Here is a 25,810-nt window from a genome sequence, read left to right as displayed (position 1 = left end):
CACGCCTTATAAACATGAACATTTTTGCTTTTAAAACATAGATCTGAATGAGCCATCTTAATCCTTCTGTCGGTTATTGCAGTGTTTCTGATTGAGAAGGTATAACATGAAAAGTCTGTGAGAACTTTCCCATTTCCCAAATTATTTATTAAAGGTCTGAGGTCTGTGAACAAGTAGACTGACTGGAACAAACTCTTAGGCAGATTCTTATTAGTTCTAAATATTTTGAAACTTGGTCTGGGAATGTGGCTCAGTGGTAGAGAGCTTGCTTGCCTTACATGCATGAAACCCTGGGTTTGATTTCTCAGCACTACATAAGCAGAAGAAGTGGCGCTGTGTCTCAAGTGGTAGAGCACTAGCTTTGAGCTGAAGAGCTGAGGGGCAGCGCCCAGACCCAGAGTTCAGGCCCCACAACCGACCAAAAAAAGAAAAAAAAATGTATATATATAGAGAGAGATCTATCTCTATAGATAGATCTCTCTCTCCAAATATATTTTGAAACTTTTTTTTTTAAAAAACAATGTGATTATTCTGGAAAGGTCAGATCATGATCCTTGCTCATGGTAGACACTTACTTTTCATTAAGCTAAACCTCCAACCCTGACTTTTTTTTGATATGTGAAAAATGTCAGTAAAATTTTGAGAGGAATTATATTGAATCTGTAGATTATGCTGGATGATGTCTCTACTTAGATATTTTAACCATGTGACTTTTTCATTAGTGTCTTTGAAAAGTTTCCACATACCAGCTTTTAACTTCTTGATTAATTTATTCCTGAGAATCGTATTTATTTAATATTTTATTAAGTTTTTTTATTAGCAGATATTAGTAGAATGAAGGGGATTTCATGATGACACTTCCGCAAAAAAATGCACCCTGATTAAACTAACCCCATCCATTACTCTCCCTCATCTCTCTCCCACTTCTTAGAATAATTTCAACAAGTTTCATTTTTTTATTTTCTTATGCATATAAAATACATCGACCAAATTCATCCTCATTCACTCTCTACCTCTACCCTCAACTGGTATTTTTTGTCATTCATTTTTTAGTGTATATTAATTGTATCATTAGGTTTCACCATCGTATTTCACATGTGTGTATAGTACACTTTAATCACAGTACCCTCTATAGTTCTTTCAGCCCCTAGCTCCTCTAACGCCGGCCGTATTCAACAGTTTTCAGTGAGATTCCTATGTCATCTTTGTACACAGACATAATGTATTTCAAATTCACCTTCCATTAGTTTCAGTCTCTATCTCCCCTTCCCATGTTATCCATGTCCTCATAGTTCTATGTATATACATACATACACATATGTATACACATGCACAAGTATGTCTTTATGTCTTTTAGATATAAATTCCACAAATGAGCAGAAACATGAGACATTTGCTTTTTGAGCTTGTTTTATCTTGCTCAGTATGATGTTGCATTTTCCTGTAAATGATACAGCTTCATTTTTCTTTATTACCATATAATATCTATGGTATATAGACATATGTATGTACTATATTTTCTTTATCCATTTATCAGTTATTGGCACGTCAGCTGATTCGTTTGGCTGCTGTGAGTAATAACCCTGCTCTAATAAACATGAGTGTGGTTGTATGAGCCAAATATTAACTTAGATTCCCTCAGAGGTGCCTAAGGTCTGTATGGCGATGTCATAAGATAGACTTACTTGTAGTTTTTTGAAGCAATGCAGAGATACTGCTTTGCATAGTGGTTGTAGTAATAGTCTGCCAATCATGTTTAAGTGTTCCTTTTCTCTCACATCCTCTCAAGCATTTGCTTCTTGTTTTCTTGATGACTGCCAGTCTGACTGGAGTGAAATGTAGTACTACTCAGTGTAGTTTTAATTTTCATTTCCTTTTTGACTAAGGATGTTGAACATTTATTTATTTATTAGCCATTTATGTTTCTTTTTCTGAGAACTATCTTTTCAGTTTCTCTATTTAGATTATTTGTTCTTTTATTGTTTAGCTTTTGAGCTATTGTATACATATTTTGGATCTTAATTCTTTACTGATCGTTGTGATTTTTTTTACATGCAGAAGCTCTTTAACTTGATGTGGTCTTATTTGATAACTCCTTATTTTCTGGACAGTTGGAGCCCTATGTGTATGTCTTTCAGAGTTTACCTATGTTTTTCTGTAGTAGTTTGAAGCTTTCAAGTCTTTTATTAAGATCTTAGGAGCTGATTTTTGTACAGGATGAAAGGTAGGGATCTAGTTTTCGTCTTCTGAATATATATAACTAATTTTTCCAGCACCATTTTTTGAACAGGCTGTCTTTTTCTCCAGTGTATGTTTTTGGTTTTGTTATAGGTCAGATGACTGTAATGGTGTGGTTTTATTTTTGAGCATTCTATTCTGCTCCATTGGCCTTTGTATCTGTTTCTGTGCCTATTTCACGCTGCTTTTGTTCCCATGACTCTGTAATGTATTTTGAGTTTCAGTATTGTGTTATCTCCCATGTGTCTCTTTTTGCGAAGAATTACTTCTGGTATGTATGGGTTTTTCATTCTGGATTTTTCTGGGAATTGCATTGAAGCTGTTTTTATGATAAAGTTAAAATTTTTGCCCATCTAAAGGCATTACCAAAAAATGAAGATAATTTGTAGTAATAAGAGAAATTATTTATGGCATGCTTCTACTCTGTTTGATATCCTATAGGGAAAATTTAAAATTCAGCAATAAAAGGCAACCTAATTTAATAATGAGCAAAGTACTTGAATACGTATTTTACCAAAGAAGACATAACAGTCAGGTATAATGAAAAATGTTAGAATTAGATAGTGGTAGCAAGTGCACAGTTCAGTCAGTACATTAAAAGCTGTACCCTTTAAAATGTTCAATTGTATAATATAGGACTCACTAAAGAAAAGATCTCATTACTGCAGCATCTTAAAGTTAGGAAAAATATAATATTGTTAATATTAAAATAATACTATAATGCAGTACTTTGATTATTATTATTATTTATTATTATTAATTCTCTTTTGTCAGTCATGGGCTTGAACTGTGGGCCTGAGCGCTGTCCCTCGGCCCTTCAGCTCAAGGCTAGTGCTCTACCACTTGAACCACAGTGTCACTTCTGGTTTTCTGGTGGTTTATTGTAGAGTTTCATGACCTTTCTTGCCCAGGCTGGCTTTGAACCTTGATCCTCAGATCTTAGTCTCCTGTGTAGCTAGGATTATAAGCATGAGACACTAGTGCCCGGCTTTATATATTATTGAGTCCCTCCCCGCCTTTCGACTGGGTTTCGAACTCAGTGTTTTGTAATTGCTAGGCAGGTTCTCTATCACTTGAGCCCCTCTGCTAGCCCTTTTTTGCCTTATTTTTAAAAAAAATTAAAAAAAAAATTTGTGCTGGTACTGGGGCTTGAACTCAGGGCTTAGTTGCTGTCTTTAGCTTTAAATTAACAAAAATATCTTTAAGTACAAGGAGGTGCCATATAAGACGGCAATTTCAAATACTATGTTTCTTGAACATTGTCATTGCCTTCAACATTCTCACTCCTCTTAGATGTACTCTTTCCCTTTTCTTCATTCTGTGGTCCATACAATGAATTCTTGACTGCATCTCCCCTCATCATTCTGTGGACCATACAGTGAATTCTTGACTGCATCTCCCCTCATCACCCTTTCATTTGTCTACCCTTCTCTCCTTGGTGCCACACCTCGCTCTTGCTTGTATCCATTTCCTGTTGTTGAATTTGTTGGTCTTTGACCAAGATATTACTGTAAAAGATTATAGTATAAAAAATTATGCTATTTGAGCTCTCCCTAGAGTCTAGTCTATTATACTTCAGTTAATTCATTTGTAATCACTTGGGAAGCCAAAAAGGAACTTTAATACACTGTTGGTAAGAATGTAAGCTGTTCAACTATTCTGGAAAGCAGTATGGAGGCTCCCCCCAAAACTAAACATAGAACTACCCTATGACCCAGCAATCCCACTCCTGGGCATCCAGTAGAACACAAACAAGGTTACAGCAGTGCCACAAGCACAACCATGTTCATTGCAGCACTATTCATTGTAGTCAAGATATGGAATCAGTCCAGATGTCTCTTAATGGATGAATGGAAATTTCCTGGGAAATGTGGTTTATATACACAATGGATTTTTACTCATCTATTGAAAAGAATGTTATGTACCATTCACAAGGAAATTATATTAAGTGAAATAAGCCATACCCAGAGAAACAAAGGTTGCATGGTTTCCCTTACCATTTTTTCTCAAGGCTAGTGCTCTACCACTTGAGTTACATTTCCACTTTCAGGTTTTTGTTGGCTAATTGGAGATAAGAGTCTCATGGACATTTCTGCCTGGACATGCTTTGAAGTATGAGCCTCATTTTTCAGCCTCCTGTGTAGTAAGTATTACAGGCATGAGCTACTGGTGTTCATCTTGTATTTTTGAGGTAAGGTTTTGCTTTATGTCTGAGGCCAGCCTGGACTGTGATTCTCTTACTTGGGTCTGCTTGTGAGACTAGGATGGCAGTTGTGTGCCACTGTGCCTAGCCATTGTGCTTTCCCTGTAGTTTGGAATAGCAGCCAGCCATTGGTTTAGATAAAGTCTCACACATTTTTATGCTCTGCTGGCCTCCAACCATGATCCCCTGGTTTCCATCTTCCAAGTAGCTCAAAGTACAGACTTGAGCCACCGTGTCTGGCTTTTTTTCTTTCTACTTAGGAAGCATATACTAATACAAGTTAACATCATACACTCAAACGTTATTATTATTTGTGGTACAGAACATACCTGATCAACCATATCAAGTGTGCCCCGAGTGCCTGTTGCATCTGAAATATTTCTCCAGGACAATCTACTTGAGCAATAGAAAAAAATTAAGAGATTTTTTTAAATTAAGAAGTTTACAGATTATAGTAATACTAATTTAACTTCTTATCAAAAAATGGATGGATCTGGAAAAAATATGTTAAGTGAACTGCCAGGTCTAAAGAGGCAAAGTATACAAGTTTCCTTGTACATGTGGAAATCTAATTTCTAAATGTACATGTAAACATATACAAGGTCATATGCGTAGACACACATAAACATATTACTTAAACTATGGTATACACAGGAAAATTCCAGTGGTGAAACTGCTTTGAACAACTGTCTAACAAAATGAATACCAAGAAGCTGGAACTTGAGGAGGTGGGGGTGGGGGTCAAGGGGAAGGGAATAGACAGGAAGAGTGGGTACATGCAGTTATAATATTCTATGCACATAGGTGAAAATGGAACTAGGAAAGTTGAGGGGATGGGTTGGACTGGGAGAAATGGGGGGAATGGTAAAAGGGATAATGTTGATCAAGATACATTGTAGTCATAAACTGACATGTTGTACTGAAACCCCAACTACTTAAGGATAATAAGATACTGCTACTTTTTTTGTGTGGCAAATTGCTTCTTGACTAACTTTGTGCTGTTATCTTTCAAAAAGGTGATTTTTCTTTAAATTAGATTTGAGAAAAAGTATTAGAAGAAACACATTGTTTCACGAAGCACTAAAATAACCAAGATTTTGTAATTAAACCTACAATATTCAGTTAAAAAAAAAACGGGGGGATAGATTTATCATATAAAATCTGCTTCTAAACATTGTATGAAGTATTTCTGTAAGTCACACATTCGCTTTTCTTTTGGCTTTGTTTTTTTTTAAGGGGGGGTCACCTTGTTTAGATGTTTTCTTAATTTGCATGCTGTATGCATTTTATCCTACTGATAGTAAAAAAGGTACTTAAATATTTAATATGGCTAATCACATGAAGTTTATATTTTTATATGATAAATATTTAAAGTTCAGGTAAACTTTTATTTTTCATACTCTCAAAGGACTCCAATTTTGGTTTCCTCATTAGTGAATAATAAGTTAGAAGATTTATTCTATGATTCTATGGAATCTCTTTTTAAAAATTTTAATTTTAATTTTTTTTTTTTGTTGTGAGAATACCGTACAGAGGAGTTAAAATTACATGGGCAAGATAACGAGTACATTTCTTATCAAGCATTGTTGCCTCCTCCTTTGTTTCCCCTTCCCATCTTCCCCCCATCTCCCCCCACCTCATCCTCCCTTCCCCACCAAAGTTGTAAAGTTCGTTTTTCGACATAACGACTTGTATATCTCATTTTTGCAATGGGTCCACCTGTGTCCCTAGCTAAACGATTTGTTTTTGCCCTTCCCCTCCACAAATTATACCAACATCAAACACAGTAAAAGTAGAGTAGGGGTTATACCATGGGGGAGGGACATACAAAGCAACATAGAACTCATCTTTCTTTCTTGCTTGTTTGCTTGCTTGCTTCCTTGCTTACTTTTTTGCTTTCTTGCTTTCTTGTCACGGGCTTGAACTCAGATCCTGGACACTGTCCTCGAGCTTTTGTCCTCAAGGCTAGCAGCACTTTGAGCCATGACTCTACTTCTGTTTTTTTTGGTGGTTAATTGGAGATAAGCGTCTCATGGGCTTTCCTTCCCAGGCTGGCTTCAAACTAGGATCCTTAGATCTCAGCCTCCTGTGTAGCTAGGAATGCAGGCATGAGCCACCAGTATCCAGGGAGATTTATTTATAATATATTAAATTACAGTGGCTCTGTTAAGATCTGAGTTTTGTTCTACACACTTCCCCTACCCCAGTTCATATGTTGACATACTTACACCTAGTACTTATTTTTTTCTTTCTTTCTTTCTTTTTTTTTTTTTTTGCCAGTTGTGGGACTTGAACTCTGGGCCTGGGTGCTGTCCCTCAGCTCTTCAGCTCAAGGCTAGTGCTCTACCACATGAGCCACAGTGCCATTTCTGGATTTTTCTGCTTATGTGGTGCTGAAGAATTGAACCCAGGGCCTTATGCATGCAAGGCAAGCACTCTACCACTGAGCCACCTTCTCAGCCCTACCTAGTACTTTTAAAGGTGAATATATTTGAAGATGAGGCTTTAAAGAGGAAATTAGGGTAAAATGAAGTCATTTGAAGGGATGCTCAATCATGCTCATGTCCTTGTAAGAAATTAGGATACAGATATGCATGGTAGAATGACAACATGAGGACAAAGGTAGAAGCTAGTCATCTGAGGCCAGAGAGGCCTCACAAGGAAACCAACCCCACTACCTGAACACTGATCTTGGAACTGTGTGGAAATACATTTATATTGCTTAAACCACTTAATCTAATGTACTTTGCTAGAGTGTCCTAGCAAAATGACATAGGCTGTAATATTTTTCATTTGTTTAGGTTTTCTAACCTGCTAGTAACATGAAAACACCACCAAAATACCAAAGGTGGAACTCCTATTTTAGGAAACTCTAGAATGAGTTCTTTGGAGATAAAGATGTATAAAAAGGACTCTAGATCTGTGAATGTGTCACGTTATAAGCTTCCTCAATAGGACTGAGTTTTTTGAAGGCAAGATTCATGAAGTACATTCATGCACTCACAGAATTTAGTGCTTTATGCATTGATTCTTTTTTTTCTTCTTCTGGTTGTGGGGCTTGAACTCTGGGCCTGGTCTCTGTCCCTGAGCTCTTGTTTGAACAAGGCTAGCTCTCAACCACTTGGAACCACAGAACCAGTTTGGTTTTCTGGTGGTTAATTGGAGGTAAGAGTCTCATGGACTTTCCTGCCCAGGCTGGCTTCAAAGGATCCTCAGAGCTCAGCCTCCTGAGTAGCTAGCACTACAGGCGGGAGCCACCATTGTCCCGCTGCTTGTGTTCGATGTTCCTTTTTTATACTGCTTAAAGATACTTTAAATGATGGAAAACTTAGAATATGCCTTTAATACATATATAAAAAGCATTCTAAAAAATGACCTAATTTAGCTTAATGAATTATCTAATAATTCTTTAAAAGTAATCAGTGGACAAAATGCAGACCACAATAGTATTCTTATTTTTCTATTGTTAGCAATATATCTCTTTTACAGTCTACAGCAGTTAATCGCTACCATTCCCTAAATGATAATGAGAACATATTTTCACAGTAGCAATCTGACATTTCTATAAATCAGTGTGTTACAATGATACCTAAATAGAAGCTTACTTCACTATAATGATGCTTCCAGGCTCCCCTCAAGTCAGGTGGTTACTTGTAGTTAATGGTCTGTGACGTACCACACAAGTAGTCTTAAAAAGACTTATTATCCATTGCATGTGCAACAATATTTGCTTTATGGATGGCTAAATGAATGAAGACATTCAATGTAACTGTAAAAGTAAAATCAAAAGAAAACTTACAAGTAACATGTTTTCTTTAAGTAAAAGGGCTGTGACCATTTTCCATTAATACTTAACCTTTTGCTGGAGCAGTGCAGCCATATATAATGCTCAAATCCAGAAAGTCCAAGAGCCGTTCCGGGTTAATGCTAATTAACTGCCCCCAATCAAAAGAGCAGTCACTTTCCACAAATGTGAGATCATTTCTATTGTTGGCCTCAGAGTCACATTTTGAGCCTTAACTACAGTTAAAAAAAAGAGAGAGAGGTTTCAAGTGTAACTTAAGGGCACATCTTTTAATAAAATTTTTATATATATACATATGATATCAACATGCCAAAAAAGAATTATGCTTCACACAAAATGGATCAATCTCAAATACTTTTATCTTTCATAGCTGCCAGATTTTGTAGGCAATCATATGTTTACCATTTATAATTTTATTTCATTTACTATACTTAGCTTTTGTCCACCACATGTCCACTGTGGATTAACTATTCCCTTAGGTACAATTAAGAGCTTTCCATTTGTTGTAAGAGGAACTAAATATGAAGGACACAGCCAGAAATAACATTTATGCCTCAGCCTAAAACAGAAGCACATTCAAACTCAAATGATGGTTTATGCAGCATCTTTTTTTTATTAGACACATGTCTACATAGCAAAATAAACTTGAGATGAAAATTCATGGCCATAGCACAACAGCTTTCACAATTGAGATTGAGTATCAGAATTATTTTATGTCTATCAATGGAATTTAAACCATTTTCAGAAACTATGCTTTTTAACTGTAAAAGGAGGTTTTGTTTCCAAAAATTGAGTATAGCTCACATTGTAATCATGGTGTATTTCCAGGTTATTCCAACAACTTTTCAGCTTGTGCTATTTGAATCTTCATAGGAGAAAAATATATACAGGTTGGTACTAACAGTGGTAGAGCATTTACCTAGCATTCCTGGGACCCTGGGTTCGATCCTCAACTCCTAAAAAAGCTCTTAAAGAGAGAAAAAAAAATGTATTTATCAGATTCTCCAGTTATTTTTTATAAGGAAAAGACAAGATTTGAAGATAAACTTGGAAAGACAATAATAACTACTAATACATAGCAGTATTATGTTTTGTGTGTAGATTGTATTTGTATATACCTACAGAAGGTAAGTGTAAGGTCTTGACTTCCTAGTTTCTCAATGAAATAGGAAGCATAAGCTTTTTTGGAGGTTGACTTCTGACTCCACAAAACATCTGCTGAAACCCTAACCTCCAGTTCCTGTGCATGTGAATGTGGAAGTAGGTCTCTACTGCCATCACCAGCTGAAGTTGAAGTCATAGTTGTTGAGGGTGGCCCTCTCCACAGAGGTGGAGATACCTGGGAAGATGGGCCAGAGGTTGGAGTGTTGCAGCTTAGAGCCAGGGAATGCAAGGCTTGTTTGTAAACACATATAAGTAGGAAGAAGGAAGGCCCGATTAGCACCTTGTTTCTAAATTCTAGTCTCTGAAACTATATGAAAATAAATTTTTGTTCTTTTCAGCTGTTCAGTTGGTAATGCTTTGTTATGACAGCCCTACTATAAATCTGTTCTCATTCAGTGGAAAATGAGAATGTTTGTTTTCTTGTTTGTTTTTCTTTGATTCTTCATATAATGGACAAGGTTCTTGATTTTTTTTTATTGCCTGATAGGGATTAAATGTGTATGTTTTTATTTATTTATTGTTTTGGAGACAAGAGTCTTGCTATAGCGCTCAAGCTGATTTCAAACTGATATCCTTTTAGGCCTGTTTTTTTTTTTTTTTTTTTTAAATTCCTAGAACCCTTACAAATTCTTAGTCTTGGTTCCAACTTTCTCGTCTTCTGTGACAACGGATCTGTCATCTATCATCTTTCTTTTCTTTTCTTTCTTTTTGCCAAAGATGTGATTTTCTTCCAGGTACATTTTCGGGAAACTGACTGGTGAATTTAGAATTGAGAGACACCTCCCAGGCTCCGGAGTCACCACCATACTGTGTACTTGTCACGTAGATTTTGTATGTGCTCTCAGGTAGCATTCTACCACTTGAGCCATACCTCCCAGTCTGGCTTTTTTGCTGGTTAATTGAAGATAGAATCTCATAGATTTTTCTGCCCAGGCTAGCTTTGAACCTCAATCATCACATACTTCTTGAGAAACTAGGATTACCACAGTGTGAGCCACCAGTGCCCTATGGTTTTTTTTTTTTTTTTTTTTGCTTCTTTTAGGTTTAAATTCATTAGTGTATTTTTTCAGTTTCATTACTCATATCACATCACAGATGTGTTTCTGGGGTTTTACTTTAAATAAATTTGAATTTATTTCAAAGTTAGAATGTGTCATTTAGCAATATATCCCAGAGTAACACTGCTGGTTTCAAGTCAGATATTCGTTTTTTTTTTGGGTCCGGTCGTGGGGCCTGAACTCTGGGCCTGGGCGCTGGCCCTCAGCTCTTCAGCTCAAGGCTAGCGCTCTACTACTTGAGCCACAGCGCCACTTCCGGCTTTTTTCTTTTTGCTTATGTGGTGTTGAGGAATCGAACCCAGGGCCTCAGGCATGCAAGGCAAGCGCTCTACCACTAAGCCACCTTCCCAGCCCCACAAGTCAGATATTCTTGGAGTGAGATTTTGGCTGTGTGTTTTCTAAGTCAGGACATTTTCAGTCTTTATGCACAGGCCAGTTACTTTCCAAATATGAATTTAAATTCTTGTTAACAGATAGAGATACTCAGCACAAAAACATTGAATCTTTTGAAAATGAATACCTGAATTTGGAGTTTTATTTTTTTAAATAAGTTTTTTTATTGTGAAAATATTGTACAATTACATGGGCAAGGTAATGAGTACATTTCTTATCAAGCATTGTTGCCTCCTCCTTTGTTTCCCCCCTCCCATCCTTTCCCTCCCATCTCCATAGCTACAGTAAATGAACTTTACACCTTGGGAGGGGGCAGTGTGGGGAAGGGAGAGTGGAGAAGAACAAGGGGGGGGTAATGATGTTTGACAAGAACGGTACTCACTGCCGTACATACGTAACTGTAACTCCTCTGTACATCACCGTAACAAAAATAAAAAAGAATATCCTTAACAGATCTGAACTTTTTAAAATAAAATTTGTTAGTTCTGCTTGAAAAAAGAGTAAATCTCAAATCCTATTTCAGACTTTTCTGTAATATCAGTTTAACCAAAAAGCATATTGTTTTTGAAGGTAACTACTTTAGTCACAGAATGGCAAGTATCTGAAAATGAGCAAAAAACAGGTTATCATGATAAAACTTATCAACTGAACTTCTTATTTTGGGTCCTGAGGTTTAGAGCTGAGTACCAAAGATGATTGGTATAATTTTGTTTTCTTCCTTGTTCCAGCTTCTTCCCACCACTGCCATTTATATCCATAGAGTTATAATTTGATATGCTAATACATTGTTCCCATGAACTGAATGCTTTTCAGTGGAGAATATTTTTAAGGCTTGAAATTAAAATTTCCTGTTTTTTTTTAAGATTTTTTTCTTTTTTAAGTACTAAATTTACTGATCACCATTCTATTTTTTTAAAATAAAAATTAGTGAAAATTGATTACATTTTGTGTTTAGTCTTAGGTCATTCCAGTGTGGATTTTTCTTTTTTTATGAAGAGATTCTTTCTACTTGGAATTATCTCTGTGCTTCTCCTAAGTAGATCCATTACTTTTTTTCAGAGAAAACCTTTTTTGGACAATTGTCTTATTGTTTACTTGGTCCTTGGATTATTGCTGTATTGGTCTAGCATCATCTTTTTAGTCGGTTACTTTACTGTTAAATATTAAAATCTAAGGATGTTTTGTAATTAAAAAATGACCATAGCTTTATTGAAATTAAAAAAATAATTTTATTAAAGTGCATTTTCATTATTTTAAATGTTAGAATTTGGCTGTTAATTATAAACAATTGCACACATTCAATGTTCTTATTTTACTTACTTTTATTATTTAAGTAGGTGTACGAAGGAGTTGGAATTGCCATTGAAAAGAGCAGTTTATGAGTACAGTTATATACATTCAATCTTCTGTGTACCAAGCTTAGAAGTAGGAGAGCCACTATCATAGTATTATCTTTGAGTGATAAACTTTCTGCAAAGAGAGCTTTACAGAGAAAGTGCTCAGGAGAGATTGAACAGTGACAATAAAGAAAATTTTAAGGGATGTTTAGGAGTGTCTGATGAGGCATGAAGTTGGACACCAGTGGTTCACATTGTAATGCTAGCTGCTCAGAAGAGTGAGATCTGATGATCTGATGATCTCACTTAACACTGAATAGCTGGAGGTTGGAAGCAGGAATATCTATGAGACTCCTATCTTCAATAAAAGCCAAAGGTGGAGCTGTGGCTGAAATGGTAGAGCACCAGTTTTGAGCAAGTCAGTGACCAGGCTCAGTACTGGTACAAAACAAATAAACAAAAAAGGAGGAGTGAGAAAGGGAAGTTTAGAAAGAAGTACAAGAATGAATAAATGTTCAGCTTCAGAAGTTGGGAGATAGTTTGTATTATAAGAGGAACTCTCGATATTTTATCACACCTGGACCATAGGGTGCGTGGCAGGAATTGCTGAGAACCATACCAACTCTAGCAAGTCACTATGTTTGTTTGTTTTAGCAGAGGAGTAATTCAAGCAATGGTGCAGTGGGCAGCACAACCTTAACCCTATTTGAAGCATAAGTAAAACAGAAAGCACTGGGCTACAGATCAGGTGGTAGGTGCCTAATTATCAAGTCCAAGGCCCTGAATTCAGACCCTAGTGCCACCCAAACAAATAAGAAGTCTCTGGAGGAGCACGGATTAGGGATTGAGCTCTGGCTCTGTGACTTAATAGGTCTGTGGGTTTACATAGTCATTTGTGTCCTCTGCACCTCTGTTTTCTCATTTGTCAAATGATTGTTGTAGTACATAATTAAATATATAACATGCCTACAAAACAGTGTAGTGCTTTGTATTTGTTATTTTTTCAATATATATCTTTAATATCTTTAAGTATATGTATATCTTTATATCTTAAGGAGTTTCCATTCAACAAAGCAGTTTTTGAAAAAATGCATCTTGATTCTATTGCTATTGAAGAAATTTTGTTTTATGTTCTATCATTTTTCCCTTTCCTAGTAGATCTAATATACAGCTATTGTTGGTAACTGGTAAATAGGAGAAAAGTTTAATTTGAAGGCTACAATTGTATAAGCAAGTCAATTTTTGCTGTAGCTCTGTTTAAGATGTCAGATGTACTAATCTCTAGGTAAGAGCACTTTTTTGGGTACAAGCCTGTGTATGAGTAGTATAAGTGAACTTGGGCCTAATTATATCTACCTGTTACATAGAACTTTTCTAATAAACCTATGCTAATGTGAAATTGCCTAATATTAGTTCTTATGGGAAATGCCCAGCACATGAATTAAAATAAGGGGAAAAGATGATTAATTTTCCAGTTTCTTTAAGCTTTTGGTAGATGGACAAAGATTTATACATGAATGTTGCACACAGCAGCAAAATTGTAGTCAGGCACAAATACAAAAAATGTTATTTACTAGATAGTGCTATGCTCTCATTTTGTTCCATTACTGTTTTCAGTTGAGCTTATAAGAAAAGTGTTATACGTTGTCACCAGAGGGATTTAAAAAACTAACAAGACTACACAAGCTGAGGAAATAATAGGAATTTTTACATTCTCCTTTTTCTCTCTCCTCTTGGTTTTGGTTGCTGTTGGTATTTTGGTAATTATTATCTGCTCAGAATTCTTAGGGCTTAGTATGTAGATTTGTATGTCACTATACAAATGTGAACACAATGCAAATTGATTAGGCCAATGTTGAAGCATTTTTAGTAGCAAAGAAATGAGCAAATGAGGATTTAGTAGTATCAGGTAATATGTAGTTGAAAGAAAGATTCATGTTCATGACCTATATAGGTAGGCCAAAAGAGTATGACCAATAGCAGTCTTCAGGCAAATGAAAACTACAAATGTTTTTTGCAACAGTGACCTTTTCTTATGACCATAATGAGAAATTAGATTTTAAGAGAAGAATATCATGTATTATCATAATTTTTGGAGAAAATTTTAATGTAATGAGATACACATAGAGAAAATGTAAAAAAACAAGTATACTTTTAAGAAGTATTCCCAGGTCAGAAAATAGAAAGTGCTAGCTCCCTGAAGCTCTGTTCTGGTTGGTGCCTTCCTTTATCTAGTCTCTTCTTCTAGAGGTAACTTTATCCTTTCTCCTGATCTTTTCTTTTTGCTTCACAACCGGTACTTGCCTCCTCTAATATTTATTTGTACCATTTTGGAATTTCATATACATGCAATCATTTATGGGTATTCTTTTTGTGTTTTAACTTATTTATGAGATGTATTGTTATCATCTTGTGAAACTATTGATTTCCATTCTTGTATTGTATTCCTGTAAAAATGAAGGAATAAATATTATTTTGGACAGTTTTTGAATTTATTTTAAAAACTCAAAACACTTTTCTGTACTCAACAATTACTTTGTGAGTGCCTATTTTTCATTCATTTGCTTATTTTTGTTTTTAGCTGCATGTAACATAAAAGCAAATAAACATAGTTGAAACAATAATATACATATTTATCACAAGATAAATAAGATTAATTTCTGTTTCTCAAAAACATCATGAAATATTTTAAAGGATAATCTAAGAGGAATGTTTGGAACATACATGGTAAGTGCCCTTATTATAGAAGCTCCTTGAACAGATTAATGAGCTGAAAGCTTAAACCTAGTAGAAGGTGGGAAGAGGAGGGAAGAGGCATTTCATAAAGAAATGTGGAAACTAGTATGCAGGGCAAATGTGAAACTTCACAGAAGTCTCTAGCTGTATACTAGAAATTCAAATAATTTCTTTAATGACCACTTTTTCCTTTATCTGTTTGTGGAATGTGGTAATATTTAGGCAGTTAGTTTTGTAAGAGTTGGCTTAAGCATTTGCAGTCAGTGTCAAGTTTTGGTAATTTTTTATTTTCTTACATTAGCAATTCTTCTAATATGGCATGATTTACTATGTCATCATAGAAAGACAGCATTAGAGAGTGTACATGGCATGGTAAAATTAAACACATGCTCACAATCAAATTAATGTATTTCATCTGTCTTCAACTAATAACAATCTGTCATGTTATCTATCTGAGTAGGGGCATAAACAGTTTATTTTGTGTTTGGAGTAACTTCCTGGAGGTAGTTAATGTGACAAGTAGTTTGTTTGAATTGAGTATAACCAGATCAACACTCTAGATGTTTCCTTGATAACCTAAAAATTACTGTGACAATCTATACAAGTGCTGTATTTATATTTTGCTTTTACTTCTTTTAAGATACAAACATTTCACTAAGAATTTCAGTTCCTGCTGTTATATAGAGGCTAAGGAGCAAGATGGTTAATATTTTCAATGTTTTCTTTCCATGGACAGAGAGTAGACATTAATTCTATAATTAATTAACATCATCTACTTTCCTTTTTTGGAAACATGAAGTAACATTCTGATGGGAGTGAAAAGTCATATACTTTATAGAATATATTCTTTTTTTTTTTTTTTTTTAGTCTGGTGTTGGGGCCTGAACTCTGGGCCTGGGCGCTGTCCCTCAGCTCTTCAGCTCAAGGCGAGCGCTCTACCACTGAGCCACCTTCCCAGCCCTAGAATATATTCTTATAGCATGTTGAGTTAGACATACTTAGAAAATATGATCATTATAAAGCCTCAAGCCACTATAAAAACAATATAGGGATTATAGTAATGTGTTTTAGAATTTGAAATAATTTAGTCAGATTGGTGTTTGTGATTATATACATTTTATATATTTAGTTGTTGTTCTTCTTCATCATCTTCTTCTTCCTCCTCTTCTTCCTCTTCCTGTTCTGCTTCCCCTTCCCCTTCCCCTTCCCCTTCCCCTCCTCCTCCTCCTCTTCCTTCCTCCTTCCTTCTTTCTTCTTTCTTCTTTCTTTTCCTTCACTGGAGGTAAGAGTCTGTGGGACTTTCCTGCACTGGCTGGCTTTAAACCGTGATCCTTAGGTCTCAGCCTCTTGCATATCTTGGATTATAGGCCTGAGCCACTAGCACCCAGCCATATGTTTAATTTAAAAAATAAATTCCAGCCGGGTGCCGGTGGCTCATGCCTGTAATCCTAGCTATTCAGGAGGAGGCTGAGATCTGAGGATCTCGGTTCAAAGCCAGCACAGGCAGGGCAGTCTGTGAGACTCTTATCTCGAATAAATCACCAGAAAAACCCAAAGTGGCACTGTAGCTCAAGTGGTAGAGCGCTAGCCTTGAGCTGAATCGCTGAGGGACAGTGCTCAGGCCCAGAGTTCAAGCCCTATGACTGACAAAAAAAAGAAAAAAAATTCCATTTAACAGTATTTTTCATGAGTCTTCATGGCATAGGTAGGTTCAGTGAAGATTCTGACAGTAAGTAAATAGAACTTAAAAATGAAGTTGTTATGTAGTTGGCTTATTAGTACTAGTGTATGTTTTAAAAGTCAAAATATATACATTTTAAGTTCCATGTAAATCAAATTTAATACATTATTGAGGGATTTTACTTGTCATGTTTGGGCAAATCATGATGGATCATTTTTAAACATTATACAACTTCACAGCTGGTATGTTTAGCTGCAAGTACTTTGTAAAGGACTTTAATGCTTCAAAGGCAAAGCATATCTGATATTCTTCCATAATGGTTATTATAGGCTCATTTTATAATTTATTGCTATTAACTAATACTCTCAAAGTACTAATATATAAATAGCCAGCTATGTAACAGTTCAGTTTAAAAAGTAAGGATGGCTATTTAAAGTTTTTAAAATTATCATAATAGAATTCTAGTCAAAAGAATTAAGTTATCATTATTAAAGCTGATGCCTTTTTTTTTTTGAAAAACTAAATTTGAGTTGAATTCACCTGGAATATATGAAATACGATGGTGAAGAATGTAGCTGTGTAAATGTTTTCCTGCGCGAATATCAACTGTTTAGCATCTCTTACAGAACCTTCCTGCTTCGGCCTTGCTGAGCTCACCAGCTCAGTTTCTTTCAGATGCTTTTTGTTCATAGTCTCTTGGCAGACCATGTACATCTTGTCTACCCTCAAGGTCATCGGAATAATTTTTCCTCACTCTTTAGTAGTTGGTTGAAGTACCATATTTTCTGGGAGATATTTTCTGTCACTCCCACGTAGTTGTGGGCATTTTTCATTGCCCCTGTCTTACCTTACCTTATTCAGAGCTTTTGGTTCCAGAATTTCATAATAGTATGTTTTTACATGTGTGCACATGTCCCAGCATTTAGCACTTGAAAAATGCCAGGGAAATAGTTTATGACTGAATGTGTGGATACATTCAGCACAGCTATTCTGAGAGCCTGTCACATATGTGTCACATAGGCCTTAGATGTGCCTATATATTGCTGTATTTGCTGTGTAGGTATCCTATCTACTCCTTTAGCCTATGAGATCAGTACTGCTATTGTCTACATTTTGTATCTGAGAAAGCAGAAAAAGAGATTAAGTGATTTGTACAAAGTCTCACAGTAACCGTTGAGGGAATCAAAGCTAGGAAGTTGTACTAAGGAGAGTGCTTTTTTTTCAATTAAAAACTATTTTTACTGATTATTTTAATTGATAAATATTATATGTATATATATCTCACATGTAATGTTACGTTTTGATATTTGTCTATCTACCTATCTGTCAGTCTGTTTATCTGTCTACCTACCTACCAACCTACCTACCTACCTACCTACCTACCAACCAAACTATGTGTAGTGGAATGGCTAAATGGAACTAATTATTGTATGCATTACCTGACCTTTGTTTAATGGTGTACGCACATTGAAATCTACTCCCACCATTTTTCAGGAATGCAATACATTTTTATTATTATGAGAAGAGATAACAAATACTAGGCCCAGTGTGGAACTGCATATCTGTAATCTGAGGACTATCACAGCTAGAAACCAACCATGGGCAAATTAGCAATCTCAAAACAAAAGGGCTAGGAGCATGGCTTAAGTGCTGGGAGTACTTGCTTACCGAGAGCTAGGCTTTGAGTTAAATTCCCAGCAAGGGATGAGGGAGAGAGGGGAATTTTAGGAAGCAGAGAAAGAGGAGGGACAAGTGCCGGAGAGGAGGTGGAGGAAAGGGAACACGTACTTAGACTCCATTGGGGAAGTGCATTCTTTACTATTACGACCTGCTTTCTCTCCAAATGAGTCAATGAATAATTGAAGGACCATGGGTATAGCCAGCCCCAGTTTCTTTTACATTTGCTTTAATACAAACAGTTGAGAAGTTGAGAAAAGTTATTTCTCATATGGGACTTTTTGTATATAATTCATCATCTTTGCTCTGGAAGGAGATATCACCTTTATTATACCAGACAATAAATAAAACTACCCTGTTTCCCAGAAGGAGACTCTCTCTCTAGTCTGCCCACCATATACACATCCTTGAAATGCTAGACCAAAAGAAAAGCTATCAGTTTTTTTTTATCTGATTCCTTTCTGTTTTAATTTAAAAATTATTTTAAAATGTGAATATCTTTGTTATGTATTTATTGGATTGTACATATACATATCATTCTTATAGTCTTACTGTATGCACAATTATCTACTCTAAATTTAACATCTTGTATGTTTCACCTCATACATTTTGCACTTAATAGTCTTTAAGTCTATTACTTTTACTTCCCAGAGAATTATGTTATATAATTGTTATATAATGTTATATAATTTAACTGTGTAACTACTTCAAGAAATTTATATTGATTCTAGGATTTTTTTATTCTACAAACAACTCTTTGAAGGTCTTAATTTATAATTCTTATTATATATCCTGTATTTTCTTTGCATTAAACCCTTTGAAGGTGTGTTACTTGGTCACAGACTAAAATGTTTGTAAGATTAAAACACATATTTCCACATTGTCTTTCAGAAAGCCACTACCAGCTTTTGTCATTACTACAGATTCTCATTTTTTTCATTTCTGCTAATTTAAAGGTAAACATTTTTTTCAGTTGGCATTTCTTCCCATTTTAGTAAAATTGATCAGTTCCCCCCACCCAGGTTTACACAAGTATTTAAAAGACCTCTAAGGTACCCTAACATTCTGTAACATATTAGCTATATTTCTGAGAAAGTCTTACTGGATTTTAATATTCCATGAAGCCCTGCAATGTGCTTTTGCTAGCATCTGTTTCTTGCTGAAAACCTAAATTATAAAAAATGTACAACTTATATTTTTAAAATAATTAAAATTTCTTATGTTATTCTTTAGAATGATACTTTTCATGCTAGTTCTTGAATTTAGGGCTCTGATTTGACTTTCTTGCTCAGCACCTTCCAGCAGAATGTGTGCTTGAATAAAATTATAATACTTTAACAAGCTTAAATCTAGAATGAGTACTTTCAAGTGACTTCTCTGTGTTCCTCACGTCCTTCTTCAAATTCGTGAATGTATCCTATTGTGGAGTGCACATGCTAGTTCCTGGGCTTGGACTCAGGACCTCTTGCTCTTGTTTGGCTTTTCACTCATAGCTGGACTCTACCATTTGAACCAAACCTACAGTCTATCTTGTTTTTTTCCTGCTGGCTAATAGAGGAGCATTCTGTTTGGGCTGGCTTCAAACCATAATGCTCACATCTTAGCCTTCTGTAATCCTAATCTCTTTGCCCAGGACAATGCCTTGCCATAATAGGCATCCAAATATTTGTTGAATGAAGGATGGAGCAGTAAAATGGATATCCTCTGAAATAGTTACACACAAGTTTAAAATGAATTGTACATATTAATTCCGTTATCTTTCTACTGTTTAGACATTAAAAAGATGTACATCAAAATGTTAATTGTCACCTTTAAGTTATGACAGTTAAATTTTATTTTTCTGATTCCTTTTCTTATATCAAATTTTAATTCTTTGTTCAAAAATAAAATGTAAGATGTAGAAAAATTATGTGATTAAATAAGGTAAGGAAATTTTAACAGTGAGGGTGTTACTATTGGTATGATAGATGTACTAGCAATAATTTTAAGAATGATCCTAAATGTTGAAGAAGAAAAAGATTTTGCCAGTGTCTTACTAAAATTACATCTTCATTTTCATCTGTCTTATTTAGGATGAATTACTCAACTGTCCTATTAGTACTGACGTAACAAAATCTCTGAAACTGAGTATATTTGTAAACATAGAAATTTATTTCTCACAGTTCTAGAGGCTGAGAAATGAAAGATCAGGTCACTGGTACATCAATATCAGGGCCCCATCTCTCCTTCCGAGACGGCACCTAGATTGCTATGTTCTCTTCTGGCAGAAGGTCAGAAAAGACCAAACCCACTCCTTTAAACCCTTTTATAAGAATTCTGATCTTATCCATAAAAACTCAGGCCTCATGATTCAGTTGCATCCTACGAAGTCCTCACACCTTTTGATATTATCACCTGGGCAAATACATTTTGACAGAATTTGGGAGAACACATTTAGATCACTTAAGATAGTAGCAGAATCTTCTTAATGTTGCTTACTGGATCCTAATACATGGGGATAGCTTTGTAGGAAAGTGTTGTGCCTTTTCTTTTATATCTATTATCTCATTTGTGAGAGGGTCAGTTACTTAAAATAATTTTTATAAATCTTAATGGCCTTACCCCTCCCCCTAAATATTGACAGTAGCTCTTTTTGAGGGAATGGATTGGATATTTTTCATATTGTGTTTCATGGCTTACTATAGTGTCTGACTCAATAAATGCTTGTTGCTAAATATTTCTTTGATTAAGCAGTGATAGGCATTTCTATTAGAAGAGACAAATGTAAACTGACTTTTATAACACAACTTCTTGTCTTTTTAACTGAATAGAAATTTCACTGGGGATTTTCCATAGTGTCATGCTGGTTCTTATTCTTATGAAACTAGGGAAGTATTCTAGTTTCAAAATTATGATGAACTAGATATATAATTGGCAGTACTAATAGCTTAGTATTTTAGTTTTCTACAGGTAGCTGCTACGGCATCTGCACATCTTAGGTCCTATTCCTGTAAGTAAGGTTTCAGTGATATTTAAGGAACAGCAACTTGTGGCCAGAAAACAAAACACAACTCCCTATTTTCCAAGGTAAATCAATATAAATAGGGCTCCCAGAGAAAGATCTTTTGAGTCTTCACACTAAAAACTTCCAATATAATTTTAAATAAAACCTTTTATGAAGTATGAGAATAGTATTTTAAATTGATCATCAATTATGACTATTATGTAGGCTTACTAGATTTTCAGATATACAAGCTTTTGCAAGTCAGTTGGGTCCGTTCTTCAGGAAATCAGTTTAGGTTTTTTTTTTTTTCTCCCTCATTTACTCAAAGAGTCTAGTTGTCCTTAAGTCCTGTGAATGTATTTGCCTCATAATTTGACAGCATTGACTCAATAGCCTTATAGGGTTTGTAGTCTTGTAAAAAGGGAAAGTGTTTTCTAAAGGATCACATTTAAATAAATTAACTGCTGTATAAAACCAGCATTGGGTCTGAATTCTGTGCTCTGCTTTGAAGTACTCACATCTGTTCAAGGAAATACATTGGCCCATTACTCTCAAAATGGAGACTGTATCATTGTAAAATTAAACCATGATTATGAATAAATCATGCAATATAGTGCTGATCTTTTTAGAAGAATATCAGGTATTTATGATAATAGTTAAATTACAAATATTAAAGAACATCTAATTATCAAAGCAATTATTGGTTCAGACAAATATGATTGGATTATGTATACCTTATCTTCAATTTATTTCAAAGTTAGAATGTATCATTTAGCAATATATCCCAGTTAAAGTAACACTGCTGGTTTCAAGTCAGGTATTCTTTTTTTTGGGGTCCGGTCGTGGGGCCTGAACTCTGGGCCTGGACGCTGACCCTCAGCTCTTCAGATAAAGGCTAGCACTCTACCACTTGAGCCACAGCACCACTTCCGGCTTTTTCTGCTTATGTGGTGCTGAGGAATTGAACCCAGGGCCTCATACATGCAAGGCAAGCTCTCTACCACTGAGCCAGCTTCCCAGCCCTAATTACCATATTTAAATGCTTGTATTAAGTAGTTTTTTTTTTTTTTGAGGGTCATCAATGTGCCTAAATTTGTAGAGATAGTGGTAGCACCATCTTTTATTGTTTATTGAGGTTACTAGAGTTTGTACTCCAGGCCTCACGTTTGCTAAGCTCTCCACCACTTTAGCTGTGCCCTTAACTATTTATTGCTTTCCTTGATTTTTAGGTAGGGTCTTGTCCTTTTTGCTCAGGACTGGTCTTACACATGAAGATTTTCCTATCTATGTCTCGCACATAGCTGGGATCACAGAGGTGAACTACCACACTTGCTGATTGAGATGGGATCTTGCTTACTTTCTGTCAGGTTGGCCTTGAATCACCATCCTCCAGACATTTATCTGAGCAGCTGAAATTACAGGCATGCAACATAGTGCCCAGTCTGATAATTCAATTTTTGAGCATTTATAAGCTGGCTTTTGCTAATCATTCATGGAATGTTTCTGAAAAAAACGATAAGATATGTATAATTATTATTCCTAGCTTGTAAAGAAGCTGTAAAGAAGTTAATATTATATACCTAATGTCTAAATTGGAGTATAATATTAGAAAGTAAGTCAAATTTAGGCATGTTAGGAATGTTTTGTTTAATATTGTATTTTCTGTTTTCTAGTTGATTTGGAGCATATGAGAACAGTAAAACCTGAAAAACATCTCCGATTTTGCCAAGAAAATGGTTTTAGTAGCCATTTTGTCTCAGCTAAGACAGGAGACTCTGTAAGTAAAATAATAAATATTACATATTATAAATGATGTTTCACTTTTATTTTGTAACATTCCTAAGAAAAATATTTCTCTTGAAAGAAATTCATTCTTATTGAAGGCAAAGTATCTTGATTTGAAGTAATATGTTTATTATGGTCATATTACTTTTATAGTTATGGTAATTTTCCTATTTTAAGGAATTTAGACATGCAGAGATTTACAAAGAATAGAAAGCATCCATAATCACAACATCCAGAGATGACCACTGAGCCTCATGCAATCCTCATGGCCTCCCTTTCCTGGTGTTCACAGATGTTAGAGCTATGGCCTGCAGCAGATGGCACTGGTCTCTTACTATCTCCATTGCCCAGATATGCCGTAGGGAGGCCAGGTAACAGGGTCCAGCAGATGCAGCTAGAAAGTTGTGGTAGACACTGTTTTGTGACCAAGGCAGGTAACATTTCAGGGCTCACTGTCATCCCTGAAATAAAAAGTAAGATCATAATATACAAGTAATTTTAAAAACATTTTTATCTCTGGGAATATTTCTCATTTTCAAGTAGGTTTAATAATCCTTTATGTTCAAAATATATTTAGTCCCGTCCCTATTGTTAGGTAAGTTGTTTCTAAGTTTTGAACATATTTTAGTGTAAAATTTTCATGTACACTTTTGACATTTTGATTATTTTCTTCAAATAGATTCCCTATCAGGAATTCCTTAACAGGAAAGATATTGCCAAATTTTCACTAAGAAGGCTAAATTAATTTACACCTTTACTGTATAATTTATTCCATTGCATTGTGACACTCTTCCCCACATCTTTTTTGAAGTCCTTAATGTTCTATGTCCTCATTTCATCCTCTTCCTAATTGAGATCTCATGGTAAGGCAAAATTATTGTCATGTGTGTATCCTCAGTTCCCTTTCTTTCTCTTCCTCTGTCAGTCTGTGAAATCTACTTGGCCAGATCACTTTCAGCATAGTTTCTAGTATCACTGCTGTATTTGTTCACCTTTTGTCCCACCCTTTCTATGTATCCCATACCCTCCTAAAGACAGATAAACAAGACAAAAGGAAAAGAAAACAAAAACAACAACAAAGAAAAAAAAATCTTAAAAAAGACACTTAAAAAAGACAAAACTTCTATTAGTTCTTCCATCTTATCTATTGTAGAGTTCCTCTTCCCACCCCACATTTGTTGCCATATCTCTATCTTCCTTGTGGTTTCTGTGGGATCTGTGCCCCTAGCTAGTTCTAATTCTCTAATTTCGGATATTGCTTTACTAAGTGTGTGTGTGTGTGTGTGTGTGTGTGTGTGTGTGTGTGTGTGTGTGTGTGTGTGTGTGTGTGTGTGTGTGTGTGTGTGCGTGCGCGTGTGTGTGCGCGCGCGCGCGCGTGCTAGTCCTGGGGGCTTGAAATCAGGGCCTGGGTACTATTCCTGAGCTTTATTTTTTTGCACTAAACTACCACTTGAACCACATCTCCAGGTTTGGCTTTTTCAGTAGTTTAGTGGAGAATTTTCCGTTTGGGCTGGCTTCAACCTGGATCCTTAGATCTCAGCCTTCAGAGTAGCTAGGATTATTGGCATGAGCAGCTGGCATCCAGATGCTTTACAAAATTCTTTTTCTCCCTCATCATGATGGCTTTTTTTCCCTTTGTCTACTAATTACTCTGTCAAAGAAACTCTTCATTCCACATCTTTTTCTATTCTCTGCCTTCTGCCTCTCTTCACTTCTCAGATGAATGCTTTAGAAAAGTTATCTCCAGTTTCTTTCCTCCAGGTTTCTCATAAACAGTTCCAGCCTCAAATACATCATTCAGACTGCTGTTATCAAGGTTACCAATGACTTTTTTTTTTTTTTTTACTGACTTTAGCACTCGCTTTTTCATCCTCATCTTACTTACCTTGGTAGCAACATGTAAAATAGTTGATGCATCACTCTTTCAAATACTTTTTTCCACCTACCTTTTAGCACAATGCATCTGGTTTTCCTTCAACTTCGCCCTATTCGATGTTAGGCTGATCCCTTCTTGTTTCTGCACCCACTAAATGATGTACTATATACTATAGTGCTTAGTTCTGGGGCATCTCATTTCTAAACTTAACTCCTTTAGCACTTTCTCCACACATCTTCCTTGAACTCTAGTCCCAACTGCCAATTTAGCATGTCTATTTGGGTGTCTACACATCCAGGACTGGGCTATTTATAGTCCCTTCTCAAATACCTCAATTGAATAAATAGCAGATCTATTCTACAAGTTGCTCAGGTCAAGAAAATGGAATCCTTTCTCTGTTAGTGAACATCCATCCATCACCAACTCCTATTGACTCTTCTTTGAAAATGGGTCTGGAACTTGGTGACTTTCCTATCATTCCCACTGGCTATCACTTTGCTTCAGCATCCATAGTTTCTCATTTTGCTCACAGGCTATTGTGTGATGAGCATGTAGTATTCTACCAGGATGGTTTTGTAAAAATCTCCTTCAGGCTACCCTTCAGTGGCTTCTAATTCATTCAGAGTAAACTCAGAGTCATCCCAACAGTCCTCATAATCCTATATGATTCGTATGTCCTGCATCTTTTGGCTCATCTTCTTTTATAATCTTCATTTCTCTCCACACCACCACACTAGTTTTTCTGTAGTTCCTTGAACTAAACAATCAGTGAAGTTAAATATAAATAACATAAATATAATATAAATAATATAAATATAAATAACATAAGTCTTTTAGGAATAAACATTTCTTTTTGATTAAAATTCAAAAATTA

General features: G+C 35.5%; 1 protein-coding gene across 2 annotated transcripts in view; it reads left to right on the top strand.

The window, feature by feature from the left end:
* The window catches only part of Rab28 (RAB28, member RAS oncogene family), a 65,895-nt gene that overhangs the window by 30,178 nt on the left and 9,907 nt on the right, over nt 1-25,810 (top strand). For both annotated transcript variants that reach the window (XM_042674778.1, XM_042674779.1), the window contains exon 5: nt 22,949-23,052. In XM_042674778.1, the coding sequence (XP_042530712.1) occupies nt 22,949-23,052 (104 nt within the window). The remainder of the gene's footprint in view (nt 1-22,948; nt 23,053-25,810) is intronic.

Source organism: Dipodomys spectabilis, unplaced genomic scaffold (assembly GCF_019054845.1).
Source record: "Dipodomys spectabilis isolate Male_0828 unplaced genomic scaffold, ASM1905484v1 ptg000021l, whole genome shotgun sequence".
NCBI classification, from domain to species: Eukaryota; Metazoa; Chordata; class Mammalia; order Rodentia; family Heteromyidae; genus Dipodomys; species Dipodomys spectabilis.
Note: the sequence above shows the minus strand (reverse complement) of the source record. Positions and strands in the feature narration are given on the sequence as shown.